We start from the raw sequence: 20,074 nt of genomic DNA, 5'->3' as shown, positions 1-20,074 counted from the left end.
CAGGCCTGCTCCCTTTCCCCCACAGGCTTGTTAGATTGCTGCTCAGTGTGTATACAGCAATGAACACAATTGAAGCATGACCTTTGTCTTGTCACAAGACTTTGATAATTAGCCAACATTTATCACCAATCCTACTGAACACTTCAAATGATTTCTCCCAGTGTTACCGAATAGCACTTTCATCAGGAGCTGACTATATTTAGAATCCTAAATTCAGGAAGGCTGTCCTACTTCAAGCTCCCTTATTAACCCGTTCTGAGACCTCAGGCAAGTTGACTCCTCTCATGAGCTTTATTTTCCTCATCTGTAGAATGGGGTGTAAGGACCTCTTCTATAATACATTTACTTCACAAGGAAGGTTAGGAGACAAGTGAAATACAAGTGTGAATGCGTTTCTGGCACCCTGTATTCCTACGTGGTCAGTGATTGTGTGACTCTGCAGGTCCCATCATATCTGGCCAGCATGATTTAGTCAGATTATCAGTAACACAAACAAGCCATGGCATTTTAGATTTATCGTTCATATCTGTCCTTTGTTAAGAGTTCCATATGAAATTCAGACAGAAAATCTTTTTCAGTCAAAGACAAATTACATGACATATAAGAGATTTGGGCACTGCCTTGTCAAATGCTTAGAATATGTTCAAACAGAATAGAATACTAGCTAGTCTAGATTTAAAAGGCTGCTTGAATAAAAAAAGTTGATACTGCACTGTGTAGATGAAAATACCAACATACTTAGTATTTGTAACAACCAATAGCTGCTTACAGAAAAAAACAGTGGTTAGTTACTAGAACCTGCTGAAGAAGAGACCAAACTTATACTTTGAGAATACCAGTGCTGGTTAAAGGACATCACTGGTAAAGAACCTTTTGCTTCAGGGAAGATGCTGCAACTCAGGCATTCCATGAAAGTGAGATGCAAATGAAATTTTGGTGCTGTTTGTCATCTAAAATCCAATTACATAGTCCAGGGCCACATAAATATTAAGAAAATTTTTCTGAAGTGTTTGTGTGAAGCAGCAAGTACATGCAGAGATATTAGAAATAAAGTATGTCAGTGAGAGCAGTCTGCTGTTCCCCTTCCCATATATTTTGAAAGCATTTTCTTTTTTTTTTTTTTTTGAGACAGAGTCTCACTCTGTCGCCCAGGCTGGAGTGCGGTGGCGTGATCTCGGCTCACTGCAAATTCTGCCTCCTGGGTTCACGCCATTCTCCTGCCTCAGCTTCCTGAGTAGCTGGGACTACAGGCGCCCACCACCATGCCTGGCTAAATTTTGTATTTTTAGTAGAGACAGGGTTTCACCATGTTAGCCAGGATGTCTCGATCTCCTGATGTCGTGATCCACCCGCCTTGGCCTCCCAAAGTGCTGGGATTACAGGCGTGAGCCACCGTGCCCGGCCAAAAGCATTTTCTTTAAGCAGTGCACAAAGCTCAAGTGTGTACAGTGGCCTTCAGTGACAGTGTGCCCCAAACCATTAATAAAATCTTCAGTATAGGAGCTGCAGAAGAGAGAACTGTTTACCAGCATAAACAGTTCCTGGTGGAAAAAAGATGACTTTCTTGGTGGCAGCTTTACTACTACTAGCAATATCATACGCTGGCAGAGCTAAGTCAAAGGGAACATCTGTTTAGTATTACAAATGTGTGTAGCAGTGGGCTGAGAAATTTTTGTTCTTACACGTTAAAAGTCAAACCTGGCCGGGCGCAGTGTCTCACACCTGTAATCCCAGCACTTTGGGAGGCTGAGGCGGACGGATCATGAGGTCAGGAGTTCGAGACCAGCCTGGCCAATACGGTGAAACCCCGTCTCTACTAAAAATACAAAAAAAAAAAAAAAAAAAAAAAAAAAAATTAGCCAGGCATGGTGGTGCATGCCTGTAGTCCCAACTACTTGGGAGGCTGAGGCAGGAGAATCATTTCAACCTGGGAGGCGGAGGCTGCGGTGAGCTGAGATCACGCCACTGGACTCTAGCCTGGGCAACAGAGTGAGACTCTGTCTCAAAAAAAAAAAAAAAAAAGTCAAACCTAAAAAATTAACCACCAAAAATTATAAAAATTCTAATAATTGTTTTGCTGGTGTTTCAGATTTATTTCTGTGCCTCAGAAGTTTATCCTAGCACAGTGATATTATTCTTAAAGAATCAGGCTCATATTGATCTTAATATATGGCCATTGAGCATTTGGTTGTCCCTGCAAGGCAGAACTTGATCACATATGATGTGGCTTCAGGAATAAAACCAGAAGTTCTTTGTGAAAGACAGACTAGGCTGCTAGTATATTAGATTGTCCTGACCCCTTGGGGAGCATAAAGAGCTCCCTGTCCATTTCTCTCTCTAATCCTTGTTGGTTCTCCAAAGACTGGAAAAGGTATCGAATGGTATGGCAAGGAAACAAGAAAGCACAGGGTCCTCAGGGCCCCCTTTCAGGGCCTTTTTTTTTTTTTTTTTTTTTCCCTGAGACAGTCTCGCTCTGTTGCCCAGGCTTGAGTACAATGGCGTGATCTTGGCTTACTGCCACCTGCGCCTCCTGGGTTCGAGCAATTCTCCTGCCTCAGCCTCCTGAGTAGCTGGGATTACAGGTGCCTGCCACCACGCCTAATTTTTTGTATTTTCAGTAGAGATAGGGTTTCACCCTGTTTGCCAGGCTAGTCTTGAACTCCTGACCTCAAGTGATCTGTAGGGCCTCTTTTATTTTCTTGGCTTATCCTTATTTCCTTGAGATAGTCCCTTCTCTTTTCCTCTCCTTCCTTTCCTGAGGGTATGGCAGGCTCTGTTCTTGGAAGCTGTGGGCCTGGAGGCAGGGCCCTCATGAACAAGATTAGCGACCTTTTAAAAAAAAAAGACCCCAGAGAGCTGTCTTGCCCCTTCTGCTATGTGAGAACACAGAGAGAAGACAGCTGTCTATGAACCAGAAAGTGGGCCTCACCAGACATTGAATCTACTGGTGCTTTGATCTTAGACTTCCTAACCTCCAGAACTATGAGAAAGTTTGCTGTTTACATGCCACCCAGTCTATGGTATTCTGTTACAGTAGCCTGAATGGACTCAGCACCACCCCAGTGACATGCCCGTATGTGTGGATTCCTAGGAATAAACTGTGAGTAAGGCAGTAGGCCTAGGTCTTGGCTGCATTCTCTATTACAGTTTATCAAAAAATTCTGTATCTTAAGGGTCACTGGTTTCTTGCATAATCGTTGAGGAAACTGACCCTTGGATTATCACTTTGCTATCACCCCTGGAAGGAAGGAGGACTCTCATCCCAACTTGATTTACCTGAGAAAGAAAACAGGCGGCTATCCACTGTCCTGGCAATGGACTGCAGCTTGACCACGTCCATTGACTGCCCAATGTGCACAGTGCTGGGCATGCTCCCCAGTGTCCCTCTCACAAACTCTGCCACCTCTTGCACGGTGAACATTTGCAGAAGCTCATCAAAGATGGTTGGGAAAGAATTGAGGAGTGCAGCCTGCAGAAGCAAATGAAGCTGTGGTTAGCACAGAGTTAGGGTGTGTGTCTATCTTTCATGCTCAGACAATGATACAAGGTGGTGAGAGGCTGAGAAGGCACTGTAGCATCTCTGCCTTCGGTGGGCTCCTCCCTGGCCACTGACTACAGCACTCAGGCACGGAGCAAGAAAAACCAAAAAGGAAACCAAAACAAGATAATTTACTGGGATCCAGGCAATTGGAGGCTTTCATAACTTGCATATAGCATTTGCTGGCAAGAGAATGGGGTATAAAGAAAAATCTGCTCAATGTGGCTTAAGATCCACAGTTGTTTTTGTTCATAAAATGGATTTATATTTTTGTTTGTCTCTATGATCAAGTCCTTAACTTTCCCATTTTGGTTCCAAACTCAAGAAAGTATGGCAGAGAGAGCTGAGTTCCTTCAAGCAGCACCAGCTGAACTCTGCTCACAGCCCTGCAGCCAGTGATCCAGTTCTGAGAGCTGTACCATTTCCCCAGAATAGAGATTCTCATTTGCAACCATGAAATATGAAGACTTCATAAATTATTTTCTTCATAAGTGATGCCTGGTGGTCTCAAGAGCAAATTCAAGAGGATGGGAAATGTGTGTATTTAGTTAGCCATAAACTCTTGAGGACTGTTGACGTGGGCTTAGAGTTCAGCCACCTAAACACCCAAGCAAGGGGAGTGGGAGTGTGCATGTTAGGCTTTTCTTCTAGGATGTAAGCTCTGGCAGACCATAAGGTAGTTTCTTGAGAACAATCTGATAATAGAACAGTTCCACAGCCTTTGGGAGGCAGAGCACTATAGGAAAAAGAGAATGGGTTTTGGAATTAGACACGAGTTCAAATCCAAGCTTTACCACTTACCTGACACACAAACTTTGGCAAGTTACTGCCTAATTCTCTGTTTCCCTATCTATAAAATGGGGATGATGCTATTACTTATGTCTTGATACTGGTATGAGGGAAATTTTTACATAAAGTTTCTAGTAGAGTGCCTGGAACACAATAGGCCTTTGATACATGCTGGTTCTTATTATTTTCTCTTGTCTAAGTGGAAGCAGCATGAAGACTCTTCACTTCTCAGTCCCCTTATGCCATTAACTCAGGATTTACAAAGAGAAATGGAGTGCCATCTTGAGACAAAAAGGTGAGAATGCACCCTTCCCAAATGGCAGGTTGGGGAGGGAAGGCTGTTTTCTTGACTGCTCCATCAGGCAACAGACACTGGCTTAGAGTGAGTGAAAATTTATGCCATGGAAAACAGGCTTGTGCTGTGGTCTTTATTCAGGCCAGGCCCAACTGGAGAACTTATATGAATTCTATCTGCAGATTTATAGCTCCCTGGAATATCAAGGAGATTGTTTTGCAGTAATTAGAACCAGAACAAAACATATCGTTGGCAGCTTAGATATAAAAGACAAAGGAGTGGAAAAGTAGGTGCTTTATAATCAATAACAAACAGTAACTCATTTGCTCTCTTAAATGGTAAAATATCCTGTACTTAGACACCAGGACAGAAGGACTCTCACACCCTGACATCTTCTAGTGGTCATAATCAAAGATATAAAGTCTAACTGAATAATATACATATATATTATGTATATATATGCATATATATGTATATTATTATATGTATAAATAAATATATATATATATAGAGAGAGAGACAGACAGTGAGAGAGAGAGAGAGAGTTGTGAAACTCAGGAAACATGAGCCTTGCACCAAAGAAGAAGGTCTGATTCTCACACAGGTCTTAGCCGAGACCAGATCTAAGCTATTTATCTTGATGTAGTAGGAGTGTGCCACTCAGTACAGGGCATTACTGTGTTACAAAGTTCCCAGAAAGCATATCTGCATTGCTTTGCTAGCTACCTCTAATCTCTCCATATTTTGGCTGTGGGAGGGGAATCGAAAAGGAAGATGAGCAGCTTAAGGTACTTAGAAGGGGAGATCACAGGTGTCTTTCTTACAGAAGCACCTGGAAGCCTTGAGGTACTCCCTTATAGAGTTCCTTACAGACTCCCTTATAGAGTCCACTCCCTTATAGAGTCAAGGAAGCCTTAAGGTACTGCCAGTTGATCACCTGTCCTCTGGGCTGAGAAACCTATAGGCTACTGGTATCAAGAGGCAACACAGAGGCAAGCGGAAAACAAAAAAGTAGACTATTTTAATCTTAAATGAGGCAGAGTTTAAATATATACTTGGGCTAACAATATACCTGGCTGGGACTGAATGACTGGACATGAGAGAGGCTGTCTGATCTTTGCTGACAGGTTTTGGTGTAATATTTAGCTTCAAAAAGTTGAAGAACTATACACCATTACATAAAAATTCTGACATTCATTTTGTAAGGAAAAATACCTCCCTTTTGACTAGGGTAATGAATTCTTGATTTGTTCTAGGGTAAGGCTGTGTGGAAAGGTAACAGATTAGCTGGCCAGGCAGTTTTGTTTGTTTTTGAGACAGAGTTTCACTCTGTTGCCCAGGCTGGAGTGCAGTGGTGCAATCACAGCTCACTGTAGCCTTAACTTCTTGGGCTCAGGTGATTGGTCAGGTAGTTTTAATATAAGAAAGCAAATTTTCTTCCCATACTGAGATTTCTAATATTGAATATAATCTAATCTTTTTTTGAAGTTTTAATTATTTATTATACTTTAAGCTCTGGGATACATGTGCAGAAAGTGCAGGTTTGTTACATAAGTATACACGCGCCATGGTGGTGTGCTGCACCCATCAACCCATCATCTACATTAGGTATTTATCCTAATGCTATCCCTCCCCTAGTCCCCCGACCCCCAACAGGCCTAGGTGTGTGATGTTCCCCTCCCTGTGTCCATGTGTTCTCATTGTTCACCTCTCATTTATGAATGAGAACATGTGGTGTTTGGTTTTCTGTTCCTGTGTTAGTTGACTGAGAATGATGGTTTCCAGCTTCATCCATGTCCCTGCAAAGGACATAAACTCATCCTTTTTTATGGCTGCATAGTATTCTATGGTGTATATGTGCCACATTTTCTTTATCTAGTCTATGACTGATGGGCATTTGGGTTGGTTCCAAATCTTTGCTATTGTCAACAGTGCTGCAATAAACATATGTGTGTGGCTGGGCACGGTGGCTCATGGCTGTAATCCCAGCACTTTGGGAGGCTGAGGCAGGTGGATCACCTGAGGTCAGGAGTTCGAGACTAGCCTGGCAAACAGGATGAAACCCCGTTTCTAATAAAAAATGAAAAAATTAGCTGGACATGGTGGCATGCGCCTGTAATCCCAGCTAGTCAGGAGGCTGAGGCAGGAGAATCGCTTGAACACGGGAGGTGGAGGTCGCAGTGAGCTGGGATCACTCCATTGCACTCCAGCTTGGGCAACAAGAGTGAAACTCCATCTCAAAAAAAAAAAAAAGAAAGAAAAAAACCATACGTGCACATGTGTCTTTATAGTAGAATGATTTATAATCCTTTGGGTTTATAGCCAGTAATGGGATCGCTGGGTCAAATGTATTTCTAGTTCTAGATCCTTGAGGAATTGCCACACTGTCTTCCACAATGGTTGAACTAATTTACACTTCCACCAACAGTGTAAAAGCGTTCCTATTTCTCCACATCCTCTCCAGCATCTGTTGTTTCCTAACTTTTTAATGATCGCCATTCTAACTAGTGTGAGATGGTATCTCATTGTGGTTTTGATTTGCATTTCTCTAATGACCAGTGATGATGAGCTTTTTTTCATATGTTGGTTGGCTGCATAAATGTCTTCTTTTGAGAAGTGTCTGTTCATATCCTTCGCCCGCTTTTTGATGGTTTTTTTCTTGTAAATTTGTTTAAGTTCTTTGTAGATTTTGGATATTAGCCCTCTGTCAGATGGATAGATGGCAAAAATTTTCTCCTATTCTATACCTTGCCTGTTCACTCTGATGATAGCTTCTTTTGCTGTGCAGAAGCTCTTTAGTTTAATCAGATTCCATTTGTCAATTTTGGCTTTTGTTGCCATTGCTTTTGGTGTTTTAGACATGAAGTCTTTGCCTATGCCTATGTCCTGAATGGTATTGCCTAGATTTTCTTCTAGGGTTTTTATGGTTTTAGGTCTTACGTTTAAGTCTTTAATCCATCTTGAGTTAATTTTTGTATAAGGTGTAAGGAAGGGGTCCAGTTTCAATTTTCTGCATATGGCTAGCCAGTTTGCCAACACCATTTATTAAATAGGGAATCCTTTCCCCATTGCTTGTTTTTGTCAGGTTTGTCAAAGATCAGATGGTTGTAGATGTGTGGTGTTATTTCTGAGGCCTCTGTTCTGTTCCATTCGTCTATATATCTGTTTTGGTACTAGTACCATGCTGTTTTGGTTACTGTAGCCTTGTAGTATAGTTTGAAGTCAGGTAGCATAATGCCTCCAGCTTTGTTCTTTTGGCTTAGGATTGACTTGGCAATGCAGGCTCTTTTTTGGTTCCATATGAACTTTAAAGTAGTTTTTTCTAATTCTGTGAAGAAAGTCAGTGGTAGCTTGATGGGGATGGCAGACTCTATAAATTACTTTGGGCAGTATGGCCATTTTCACGATATTGATTCTTCCTATCCATGAGCATGGGATGTTTTTCCATTTGTCTGTGTCCTCTCTTATTTCCTTGAGCAGTGGTTTGTAGTTCTCCTTGAAGAGTTCCTTCATATCCCTTCTAAGTTGTATTCCTAGGTATTTTATTCTCTTTGTAGCAATTGTAAAGGGGCATTCACTCATGATTTGGCTCTCTGTTTGTCTATTATTGGTGTATAGGAATGCTTGTGATTTTTGCACATTGATTTTGTATCCTGAGACTTTGCTGAAGTTGCTTATCAGCTTAAGGAGATTTTGGGCTGAGACAATGGGGTTTTCTAAATATATAATCATGTCATCTGTAAACAGAGACAATTTCACTTCCTCTCTTCCTATTTGAATGCCCTTTATTTCTTTCTCTTGCCTGACTGCCCTGGCCAGAACTTCCAATACTATGTTGAATAGGAGTGGTGAGAGAGGGCATCCTTGTCTTGTGCTGGTTTTCAAAGGGAACGTTTCCAGCTTTTACCCATTCAGTATATTGGCTGTGGGTTTGTCATAAATAGCTCTTATTACTTTGAGATATGTTCCATCAATACCTAGTTTATTGAGAGTTTTTAGCATGAAGTGATGTTGAATTTTATTGAAGGCCTTTTCTGCATCTATTGAGATAATAAAGTAGTTTTTGTCATTGGTTCTGTTTATGTGATGAATTACGTTTATTTTTTGTGTAGGTTGAACCAGCCTTACATCCCAGGGATGAAGCTGACTTGATTGTGGTGGATAAGCTTTTTGATGTGCTGCTGGATTCGGTTTGCCAGTATTTTATTGAGGATTTTCACATCGATGTTCATCAGGGATAGTGGCCTGAAATTTTCTGTTTTTGTTGTGTCTCTGCCAGGTTTGGTATCAGGATGATGCTGGATTCATAAAATGAGTTCGGGAGAAGTCCCTCTTTTTCTATTGTTTGGAATAGTTTCAGAAGGAATGGTATCACCTCCTCTTTGTACCTCTGGTAGAATCTGGCTGTGAATCCGTCTGGTCCTGGGATTTTTTTGGTTGTACGCTGCTAATTTCTACCTCAATTTCAGATCTTGTTATTGGTCTATTCAGGGGTTCAACTTCTTCCTGGTTTAGTCTTGGGACGGTGAATGTGTCCAGGAATTTATAAATTTCTTCCAGAGTTTCTAGTTTATTTGCACAGAGGTGTTTATAGTATTCTCTGATGGTAGTTTCTATTTCTGTGGGATCAGTGGTGATTGCCCCTTTATCATATTTTTTGTTGTGTCTATTTGATTCTTCTCTCTTTTCTTCATTAGTCTGGCTAGCAGTCTATTTTGTTAATCTTTTCAAAAAACCAGCTTCCAGATTCATTAATTTTTTCAAGGATTCTTTGTGTCTCTGTTCTGATCTAAGTTATTTATTTATTTATTTATTTATTTTTTGAGACTGAGTCTCGCTCTGTCACCCAGGCTGGAGTGTGGTGGCACGATCTTGGCTCACTGCAAGCCCCGCCTCCCAGGTTCAGGCCATTCTCCTGCCTCAGCCTCTCTAGTAGCTGGGACTACACGTACCCGCCACCATGCCCGGCTAATTTTTTGTATTTTTAGTAGAGACGGGGTTTCACCATGTTGGCCAGGATGGTCTTGATCTCCTGACCTCATGATCTGCCCACCTCAGCCTCCCAAAGTGCTGGGATTACAGGTGTGAGCCACCAAGCCCGGCTAGTTATTTCTTGTCTTCTGTTAGCTTTTGAATTTGTTTGCTCTTGCTTCTCTAGTTCTTTTAACTGTGATGTTTGGGTGTCGATTTTAGATATTTCCCGCTTTCTCCTGTGGGCATTTAGTGCTATAAATTTCCCTCTAAACACTGCTTTAGCTGTGTCCCAGAGGTTCTGGTATGTTGTGTCTTTGTTCTCATTGGTTTCAAAGAACTTCTGCCTTAATTTCGTTATGTACCCAGTAGTCATTCAGGAGCAGGTTGTTCAGTTTCCACGTAGTTGTGTGGTTTTGAGTGAGTTTCTTAATCCTGAGTTCTAATTTGATTGTACTGTGGTCTGAGAGACTGTTATGATTTCTGTTCTTCTGCATTTGCCGAGGAGTGTTTTACTTCCAATTATGTGGTCAGTTTTAGAATATGTGCAATGTGATGCTGAGAAGAATGTATATTCTGTTGATTTGGGGTGGAGAGTTCTGAAGATGTCTATCAGGTCTACTCGGTCCAGAGCTGATTTCAAGTTCTGAATATCCTTGTCAATTTTCTGTCTCACTGATGTAATACTGACAGTGGGATGTTAAAGTCTCCCACTATTATTGTGTGGGAGTCTAAGTCTCTTCATTGGTCTCTAAGAACTTGCTCTATGAACCTGGGTGCTCCTGTAATGGGTGCATATATATTTTGGATAGTTAGCACTTCTTGTTGCATTGATCCCTTTACCATTATGTAATATCCTTGTCTTTTATGATCTTTGTTGGTTTAAAGTCTGTTTTATCAGATACTAGGATTGCAACCCATGCTTTTTTTGGTTTTCCATTTGCTTGGTAAATAGTTCTCCATCCCTGTATTTTGAGCCTATGTGTGTCTTTGCATGTGAGATGGGTCTCCTGAATACAACACACTGATGGGTCTTGACTCTTTATTCAATTTGCCAGTCTGTGTCTTTTAATTGGGGCATTTAGCCCATTTACATTTAAGGTTAATATAGTTATGTGTGAATTTCATCCTGTCATTATGATGCTAGCTGCTTATTTTACCCGTTAGTTGATGCAGTTTCTTCATAGTGTTGATGATCCTTATAATTTGGTATGTTTTTGCAGTGGCTGGTACCAGTTTTTCCTTTCCATATTTAGTGCTTCCTTCAGGAGCTCTTGTAAGGCAGGCCTGGTGGTGACAAAATCTCTCAGCATTTGCTTGTCTGTAAAAGATTTTATTTCTCCTTCACTTATGAAGCTTAGTGTGGCTGGATATGAAATTCTGGGTTGAAAATTCTTTTCCTTAAGAATGTTGAATATTGGCCCCCACTCTCTTCTGGTTTGTAGGGTTTCTGCAGAGAGATCTGCTCTTCGTCTGATGGGCTTCTCTTTGTGGGTAACCTGACCTTTCTCTCTGGCTGCCTTTAACATACTTTCCTTCATTTCAATCTTGGTGATTCTGACGATTATGTGTCTTGGGGTTGCTCTTCTCGAGGAGTATCTTTGTGGTGTTCTCTGTATTTCCTGAATTTGAATGTTGGCCTGTCTTGCCAGGTTGGGAAAGTTCTGCTGAATAATATCCTGAAGAGTGTTTTCCAACTTGGTTCCATTCTCCCTGTCACTTTCAGGTGCATCAATCAAACACAGGTTTGGTCTTTTCACATAGTCCCATATTTCTTGGAGGCTTTGTTCGTTCCTTTTCATTCTTTTTTCTCTAATCTTGTCTTCACGCTATATTTCATTAAGTTGATCTTCAATCTCTGATATCCTTTCTTCCACTTGATCAATTTGGCTATTGATACCTGTGTATGCTTCACAAAGTTCTCGTGCTGTGTTTTTCAGCTCCATCAGGTCATTTATGTTCTTCTCTAAACTGGTTATTGTAGTTAGCAATTCCTCTAACCTTTTTTCAAGGTTCTTAGCTTCCTTGCATTGGGTTAGAACATGCTCCTTTAGCTTGGAGGAGTTTGTTATTACCCACCTTCTGAAGCCTACTTCTGTCAATTCATCAAACTCATTCTCTGTCCAGGTTTGTTACCTTGCTGGCTAGGAGTTGTGATCCTCTGGAGGAGAAGAGGCGTTCTGGTTTTTGGAATTTTCAGCCTTTTTGCACTGGTTTTTCTTTGTCTTCCTGGATTTATCTACCTTTGGTGTTTGATGTTGTTGACCTTTGGATAGGGTTTCTGTGTGGATGTCCTTTTTGTTGATGTTGATGCTATTCCTTTCTGTTTGTTAGTTTTTCTTCTAACAGTCAGGCCCCTCTGTTAGAGGTCTGCTGGGGTTTGCTGGAGGTCCACTTCAGACCCTGTTTGCCTGGGTATCACCAGTGGAGGCTGCAGAACAGCAAAGATTGCTGCCTATTCCTTCCTCTGGAAGCTTCGTCCCAGAGGGGCACCCACCAGATGCCAGCCAGAGCTCTCCTGTATGAGGTGTCTGTCGTCCCCTACTGGGAGATGTCTCCCAGTCAGGAGGCACGGGGGTAAGGGATCCACTTAAGGAGACAGTCTGTCCCTTAGCAGAGCTCGAGCACTGTGCTGGGAGATCTCCCATTCCCTTCAGAGCTGGCAGGCAGGAACATTTAAGTCTGCTGAAGCTGCGCCCACAGCTGCCCCTTCCCTGAGGTGCTCTGTCCCAGGGAGATGGGAGTTGGATCTAGAAGCCCCTGACTGGGCCTGCTGTCTTTCTTTCAGAGATGCCCTGCCCACAGAGGAGGAATCTAGAGAGGCAGTCTGGCTACAGTGGCTTGGCAGCACTGTGGTGGGCTCTGCCTAGTCCAAAGTTCCTGTCAGCTTTTTTTTACACTGTGAGGGGAAAACTGCCTACTCAAGCCTCTGTAATGGTGGATGCTCCTCCCCTGACCAAGCTTGAGTGTCCCAGATCGACATCAGACTGCTGTGTTGGCAGTGAGAATTTCAAGCCAGTGGATCTTAACTTGCTGGGCTCCGTGGGGGTGGGATTCACTGAGCTAGACCGCTTGTCTCCCTGGCTTCAGCCCCCTTTCCAGGGGAGTGAACGGTTCTGTCTCACTGACATTCCAGGCTCCACTGGGGTATGAAAAAAACTCCTGCAGCTAGCTCAGTGTCTGCCCAAATAGCGGCCCAGTTTTCTGTTTGAAACCCAGGGCCCTGGTGGTGTAGGCACCTGAGGGAATCTCCTGGTCTGCAGGTTGCAAAGACCATGGGAAAAGCGTAGTATCTGGGCCGGAATGCACTGTTCCTCAAGGCAGTCTCTCCCAGCTTCCCTTGGGTAGGGGAGGGAGTTCCCCAACCCCTTGTACTTCCCAGGTGAGGCGACGCCCCACCCTCCTTCTGCTCGCCTTCCATGGGTGCACCCACTGTCTAGCCAGTCCCAATGAGATGAGCCGGGTACCTCAGTTGGAAATGCAGAAATCACCTGCCTTTTGTGTTGATCTCGCTGGGAGCTGCAGTCCAGAGCTGTTCCTATTTGGCCATCTTGCCAGCCCTCTGGTCCTAATTTAATCTTAATTCTTAGCCAAAGATTCCTAGTTATTCCTACTGTTTTTCAAATTATTTCATTCAACTTCTGGAATGGACAAAAGCTAATCTAAATTTTCTTTTTTTTCTTTTTCTTTTTGGAGACAAAGTCTCAGTCTGTTGCCCAGGCTGGAGTGCAGTGGTGCGATCTTGGCTCACTGCAACCTCTGCCTCCCGGGTTCAAGCAATTCTCCTGCCTCAGCCTCCCGAGTAGCTGGGACTACAAGTGCATGCTAGCACACCCAGCTAATTTTTTGTATTTTTAGTAGAGATGGGGTTTCATCGTGTTGCCCAGGCTGGTCTTGAACTCCTGAGCTCAAGCAATCCGCCCACCTTGGCCTCCCAAAGTGCTAGGATTACAGGCGTGAGCAACTGTGCTCAATTTTCATTAATACAATGATTAATCTGGAAATAAAATTCCCCATACATTCTGAATATCTCCTATGAATAAGGTGTTCATAAAAAACTAAGTAGTATGGTAGCTAAATAAACTTGGTCTAAAGACTGTTCACAGAACAAATTTGTGCTTCTTCTCCAACATAAAGCCACTGAGCTGTTTCACATCTGGCAGCTGAGGCACAGCCAGATTTGCAGTAAAAGCAGCATTTTGTTGTATCAGGCATTTCTTTGTAAATAATCCCTTACCCAACACACATGATCCTGGCAGGGCTTCTTCATCTCTGAAAACCAGAGGACAAAGAAACCACCCACTGAGAAAGAGAAACCCAGCATCAAAGCTTCCCTGCAGTGTGCGAACCTGAGTAAAAAGGAGTGTTTCTGAGTTTCGGCTGTCCAGACTGAGCACAAACCGGATGGACTGGAAAAGTTCTTGGATACTGGATCTGAATTGTTCCTCTTCCATTCCACAAGTGGCTCGTGAGTACAGGATCCGTGACTGTACAATGAACTTGAAAAGGTACTCCAAGGCCTGAAAAGTGTGGGAGAAAAAGTGATGGAGAGATGTTGAAGATGCTCAGGAACTCACATAGCAGGAAACAAGGGGCAAAGTAACAGCAGTTTCTATACCAAAATCAGGTGTTGGGCAATTCTAACTATGGAGATAGATAGGTACTTTATTTTTAAAAATTTTTTCTCAAATATCCAAATTGTCACTAAGCAGCAGCTACCTTCTTACTGAAAGAATCATCAAATAATTTCACAACTGTTTTCTGAGGTTCTGGAATTAAGGAGCCATAGACTGTTATAGAAATAGTTGAATTCAAGAACACTCAGAGTTTAAAAAATAAGTTTCTCTGTATTTTTTTTCAGGTCTGGAAATAAAAGGGTCACAAGGCAAGGATGTAAGAAAGACTCAAGTTTACTGCAAGAAGGAAGTGTCCTAAAGGACTGAGGAGTCCTCAGACTTAGGAGTCTCCTACATCTTTAAGATATAGCTGGGGCCTGACACAGTTCCTCCTTTTTCACCAGGGGTCACAGAAATCTGAAGAAAACCTGTCCCAGGCTGCACAGCAGCTGATATGCCTGATACATCCAGTATCCACCCTCTTCCCACCAAGACATCTGCTATAAGCAGTTCGTAAATGGTACAAGATGAAGCTTCTGCAAAAATGTTTGGGAGCAGAATCTGATTCTGAGGAGTTCCTGACACTTGGCCCATGCTTACAAAGTAATTTTCTTTTAAGAGAACAAATTCAAGACCCAATACTATGTTTTCTAATAAAAAAAAAATGCCACAGATTTCCCAGACACTGAAAAGCCAGAAATAATGGAGAGAAACTTATGCAAGGCTGAAACAAACAGAAGTCAGGTACTTGAAATATAAAACAGGAAACAATTCCCAAACTACCTTTCATGATCTATCCAGCTGTTAGATGGTTTGGAAAAGCAGAACTTAATATTTTGTGGTCCATACAAAATTCATTTGGCACTGGGGAATGCCAGTTTAGAAAAATGTGTCTTACAGGGCTTGTACCAGATGATTCTGTAGAAGGATTTAGTGTGCGGCCTCATCTCCATAAATGCTACACCCTCTGTTCTAGTAGCTTTTTAATGCCTAGTCTATAAAGAACTTGAAAAATCTGTTAGTTTCTAAACCCAGACACTTGCAGGCTGGACTCTGCCACTGCTCTAGTATGTCTATATTGTGGTGACTGTTCAGGCCCATGAAGCAGAAAGTATACACTTCTGAGCTAGCTTCATTTATTAGGTTATGCCAGTTTGAAGTCACTGAAGTAGGAGGTATTTTCTATCGGAACAAAGAAAATAAATGTTTGCATTTTCCAAACTAAATGGCTAGGTAGCAGGTCTGACCTTCCCCTTTAGGTATTTTGGTTTTGTATGATTAAGATGATGGCTTGCTGGGCTCAGCAGAGGACAAAAGAGGGACAGGGTCAGAACTGACACCCTGGAATTCTTATAGGTAGGGACTAGAATCCCTATAGGTAAAGGATAGAACAGAACTTCTTGGAGCAGCCTAAAAAAGCCAGGATGTACTCGGGAGGCTGAGGCACGAGAATGGTGTGAACCCAGGAGGCGGAGCTTGCAGTGAGCCGAGATCACGCCACTGCACTCCAGCCTGGTGAACTGAGCAAGACTCCGTCTCCAAAAAAAAGAAAGCCAGGATGGTTTCCTCAGTTAGGTCATATAGAAAATGAAAAGAATTAAGACCTGGAAAGATTCACCAAAAATGTATTATGCATAGAAGTAGAAAATGAACTTGTTGAGCATCTTACTGTCATATGCCCAAGCCCCGGAAGATGCAGGAAGGATCGGCAATTATGTGGAGCATTGGAAGTAAAGACAGGAAAATAAATGAGATTTTTTTTTTTGAAAAGTGGAATTTTAGGTCTCCTGAGAGGTAGGAAAATCTAATTATGTGCTCCATACTACTACTCTAATTTTAAAAACTTTTTTTTGTTTGGTTTTTAAGTTTGAAACAGTTACCACAAGAGATGTAATGAGTGGCATGAAACATTCACCAGTTTCAGGGAGGCAGAACCAGACAGAAAAGTGACTTGCACCTTTTGGGCATGAGAGCTTGCTTCCTCTATTAGGTTACATAATATAAGACAACTAGCAGAGGAGCACAAGGCTGATGTCAGAGAAGTCTCCATGCAAACCCGGATGAGGACACGGAACATAAACCCACTTCCAGTCATCTCTGAGTACCTGACTTCCCTCTTCCCCACTCCTCTTGAAGTTTTGGATCAGCACCATCTTGGTCAGAACCAGGTGATGCTGGCCACCTCTGACAGATTCAACTGGGGAAGGAGAGCGGGGCAGAGGAGTGGAATAGAAGGTGAGAGGTGGAGCCTGTGGAATTTGTTCAAGGTTTAAAGGTGCTCCTAATACTGTGTAGAGACAATGGAGCACTTAACTGTGGCTGAAGCAGCTGCCCTGTCCATTTTTGCTTAAGTTAATAAACCTGTAAGAAAAAGAGATCCTAAAAGTTATTACTATGTTTGTATCACCAAGAAGATCCACCGTACCCTCTCTTTCCTCCTTGTGGCTACCTGCTAAGGAACTGATACAGCTCAGCAGTGAAAAGTGTGCTGTTGTTTTGGAATGCCTTGTGAAGAGCCACCCTAAAACCCACAATGACACCCCCTACATGCCTCTCACATTGTGAACAAACAATATAACCAAGTAAGAAATAATAAACTTTTTATTTTCACCTTCTTCAATAGAACTTTTCTTAAGGTCATGCTTCTGAAGGTAAAAGGAGATAAGGTTATGAGTGGAAAGATATATTGAATCAAAAGTACTAAGGAAGAAGTTTTCTGGTTCATAGCTTTTGATACTGGAATGAGAAGTATCAGGCCAGGAGCATGCATCCTATGAAGAAGAAGGAAAACAGGGTTAGATGGAAACTTACTAATCTGGTGAAGGAGACTTATAAGCTGAAATCTGACGAAGAGGAGGAAATGACCTGATAAAACCTTAGTGTTGGACGTATTACAGAACAAGTGTGAAATGGTGAGAACAAATATGAAAACACCTCAGAAAAATGCTCCCCCAAAGGGAATTCTTCCTTCTCCCTACCCAAACCTTATCTTTCCCAGAATTCTGTACCTCCATAAATGGCCTTGCCATCAACTCAGCTGATTTGGCAAGACCCCTTGGAAACAGCCACAGTTCTCCCTTATTATCATCTTCTACATCCGATCTAGCATTTGAAAGCCCTTGCTTTACTCACATCAGTTGCCTTTTGGTTCCTTAAAAGCCCAAGCTCTTGGGGATGGGTGCAGTGGCTCAGGCCTGTAATTCCAGCACTTTGGAAGGTGGAGGTGGGTAGATCACCTGAGGTCAGGAGTCTGAGACCAGCCTGACCAACACGGTGAAACCCCGTCTCTACTAAAAACACAAAAAATTAGCCAGGTGTGGTGGCATAAGCCTATAATCCCAGCTACTTGGGAGGCTGAGACAGGAGAATCGCTTGAACGCGGGAGGTGGAGGCTGCAGTGAGCCAAGATTGTGCCTCTGCACTCCAGCCTGCACAACAAGAGTGAGACTCCATCTAAAAAAAAAAAAAAAACCAAAAACGAAAACTCAAGCTCTTGGCTGGGTGCAATGGCTCACACCTGTAATCCCAGAACTTTGGGACGCCAAGGCAGCTGGATCACCTGAGGTCAGGAGTTTGAGACCAGCCTGGCCAACACGGTGAAACCCATCTCCACAAATAATACAAAAATTAGCTGGGCAGGGTGGCGTGTGCCTGTAATCCCAGCTACTCAGGAGACTAAGGCAGGAGAATCACTTAAACCCAGGAGGCAGAGGTTGCACTGGGCAGATATCAGGCCACTGCACTCCAGCCTGGGCAACAGAGTAAGTGAGACTGTGTCTCAAAAAACAAAACAAGGAGGAGGTTCCAAGATGGCTGAATAGGAACAGCTCCAGTCTACAGCTCCTAGCGTGAGCGATGCAGAAGACAGGTGATTTCTGCATTTCCAACTGAGCCTCCGCTGGTGATAACCAGGCAAACAGGGTCTGGAGTGGACCTCCATCAAACTCCAACAGACCTGCAGCTGAGGGTCCTGACTGTTAGAAGGAAAACTAACAAACAGAAAGGACATCCACACCAAAAACCCATCTGTATGTCACCATCATCAAAGACCAAAGGTAGATAAAACCACAAAGATGGGGAGAAACCAAAGCAGAAAAGCTGAAAATTCTAAAAATCAGAGGGCCTCTTCTCCTCCAAAGGAACACAGCTCCTCGCCAGCAACAGAACAAAGATGGACGGAGAATGACTTTGACGAGCTGAGTGAAGAAGGCTTCAGACTATCGGTAATAACAAATTTCTCCGAGCTAAAGGAGGATGTTCAAACCCATTGCAAAGAAGCTAAAAACCTTGAAAAAAGATTAGACAAATAGCTAACTAGAAAACATAGCATAGAGAAGACCTTAAATGACTTGATGGAGCTGAAAACCATGGCATGAGAACTATGTGACGCATGCACAAGCTTCAGTAGCCGATTCGATCAACTGGAAGAAAGGGTATCAGTGATTGAAGATCAAATGAATGAAATGAAGTGAGAAGTTTAGAGAAAAAAGAGTAAAAAGAAACAAACAAAGCCTCCAAGAAATATGGGACTATGTGAAAAGACCAAATCTACATTTGATTGGTGTACCTGAAAGTGACGGGGAGAATGGAATCAACTTGGAAAACACTCTTCAGGATATTATCCAGGAGAACTTCCCCAACCTAGCAAGGCAGGCCAACATTCAAATTCAGGAAACACAGAGAACACCATAAAGATACTCCTCGAGAAAAGCAACTCCAAGACACATAATTGTCAGATTCACCAAAGCTGAAATGAAGGAAACACTATTAAGAGCAGCCAGAGAGAAAGACTGGGTTACCTACAAAGGGAAGCCCATCAGACTAACAGGGGATCTCTCAGCAGAAACTCTACAAGCCAGAAGAGAGTGAAGGCCAATATTCAACATTCTTAAAGAAAAGAATTTTCAAACCAGAATTTCATATCCAGCCAAACTAAGTTTCATAAGTGAAAGAGAAATAAAATCCTTTACAGACAAGCAAATGCTGAGAGATTTTGTCACCACCAGGCCTGCCTTACAAGAGCTCCTGAAGGAAGCACTAAACATAGAAAGGAACAACTGGTACCAGCCACCACAAAAACATACCAATTGTAAAGACCATCGATGCTAGGAAGAAACTGCATCAATTAACGAGCAAAATAACCAGCTAACATCATAATGACAGGATCAAATTCACATATAACTATATTAACCTTAAATGTAAATGGGCTAAATGCTCCAATTAAAAGACACAAACTGGCAAATTGGATAAAGAGTCAAGACCCAACAGTGTGCTGTATTCAGGAGACCCATCTCACATGCAGAGACACACATAGGCTCAAAATAAAGGGATGGAGGAAGATCTACCAAGCAAATGGAAAACAAAAAAAAGCAGGGGTTGCAATCCTAGTCTCTGATAAAACAGACTTTAAACCAACAAAGATCAAAAGAGATAAAGAAGGCCATTACATAATGGTAAAGGGATCAATTCAATGAGAAGAGCTAACTATCCTAAATATATATTCACCCAATGCAGGAGCACCCAGATTCATAAAGCAAGTCCTTAGAGACCTACAAAGAGAGTTAGACTCCCACACAATAATAATGGGAGACTTTAACACCCCACTGTCAACATTAGACAGATCAACGAGACAGAAAGTTAACAAGGATATCCAGGAACTGAACTCAGCTCTGCACCAAGTGGACCTAATAGACATTTATAGAACTCTCCACCCCAAATCAAAAGAATATACATTCTTCTCAGCACCACATTGCACTTATTCCAAAATTGACCACATAGTTGGAAGTAAAGCACTCCTCAGCAAATGTAAAAGAACAGAAATTTTAACAAACTGTCTCTCAGACCACAGTGCAATCAAACTAGAAC

At 42.4% G+C, this 20,074-nt stretch overlaps 1 protein-coding gene across 6 annotated transcripts in view; it reads right to left on the bottom strand.

Moving 5' to 3' along the window:
- Positions 1–20,074, bottom strand: part of DOCK3 (dedicator of cytokinesis 3) — a 699,272-nt gene that overhangs the window by 107,599 nt on the left and 571,599 nt on the right. For all 6 annotated transcript variants that reach the window (XM_031009748.3, XM_031009752.3, XM_031009749.3 and 3 more), the window contains exons 23-24: positions 13,943–14,113; positions 3,277–3,469 (exon numbers count right to left, since the gene is read on the bottom strand). In XM_031009748.3, coding sequence (XP_030865608.3) covers positions 3,277–3,469; positions 13,943–14,113 — 364 coding nt within the window. The remainder of the gene's footprint in view (positions 1–3,276; positions 3,470–13,942; positions 14,114–20,074) is intronic.

This window comes from Gorilla gorilla, chromosome 2 (assembly GCF_029281585.2).
Source record: "Gorilla gorilla gorilla isolate KB3781 chromosome 2, NHGRI_mGorGor1-v2.1_pri, whole genome shotgun sequence".
In the NCBI taxonomy this organism is placed as follows: Eukaryota; Metazoa; Chordata; class Mammalia; order Primates; family Hominidae; genus Gorilla; species Gorilla gorilla.
Note: the sequence above shows the minus strand (reverse complement) of the source record. Positions and strands in the feature narration are given on the sequence as shown.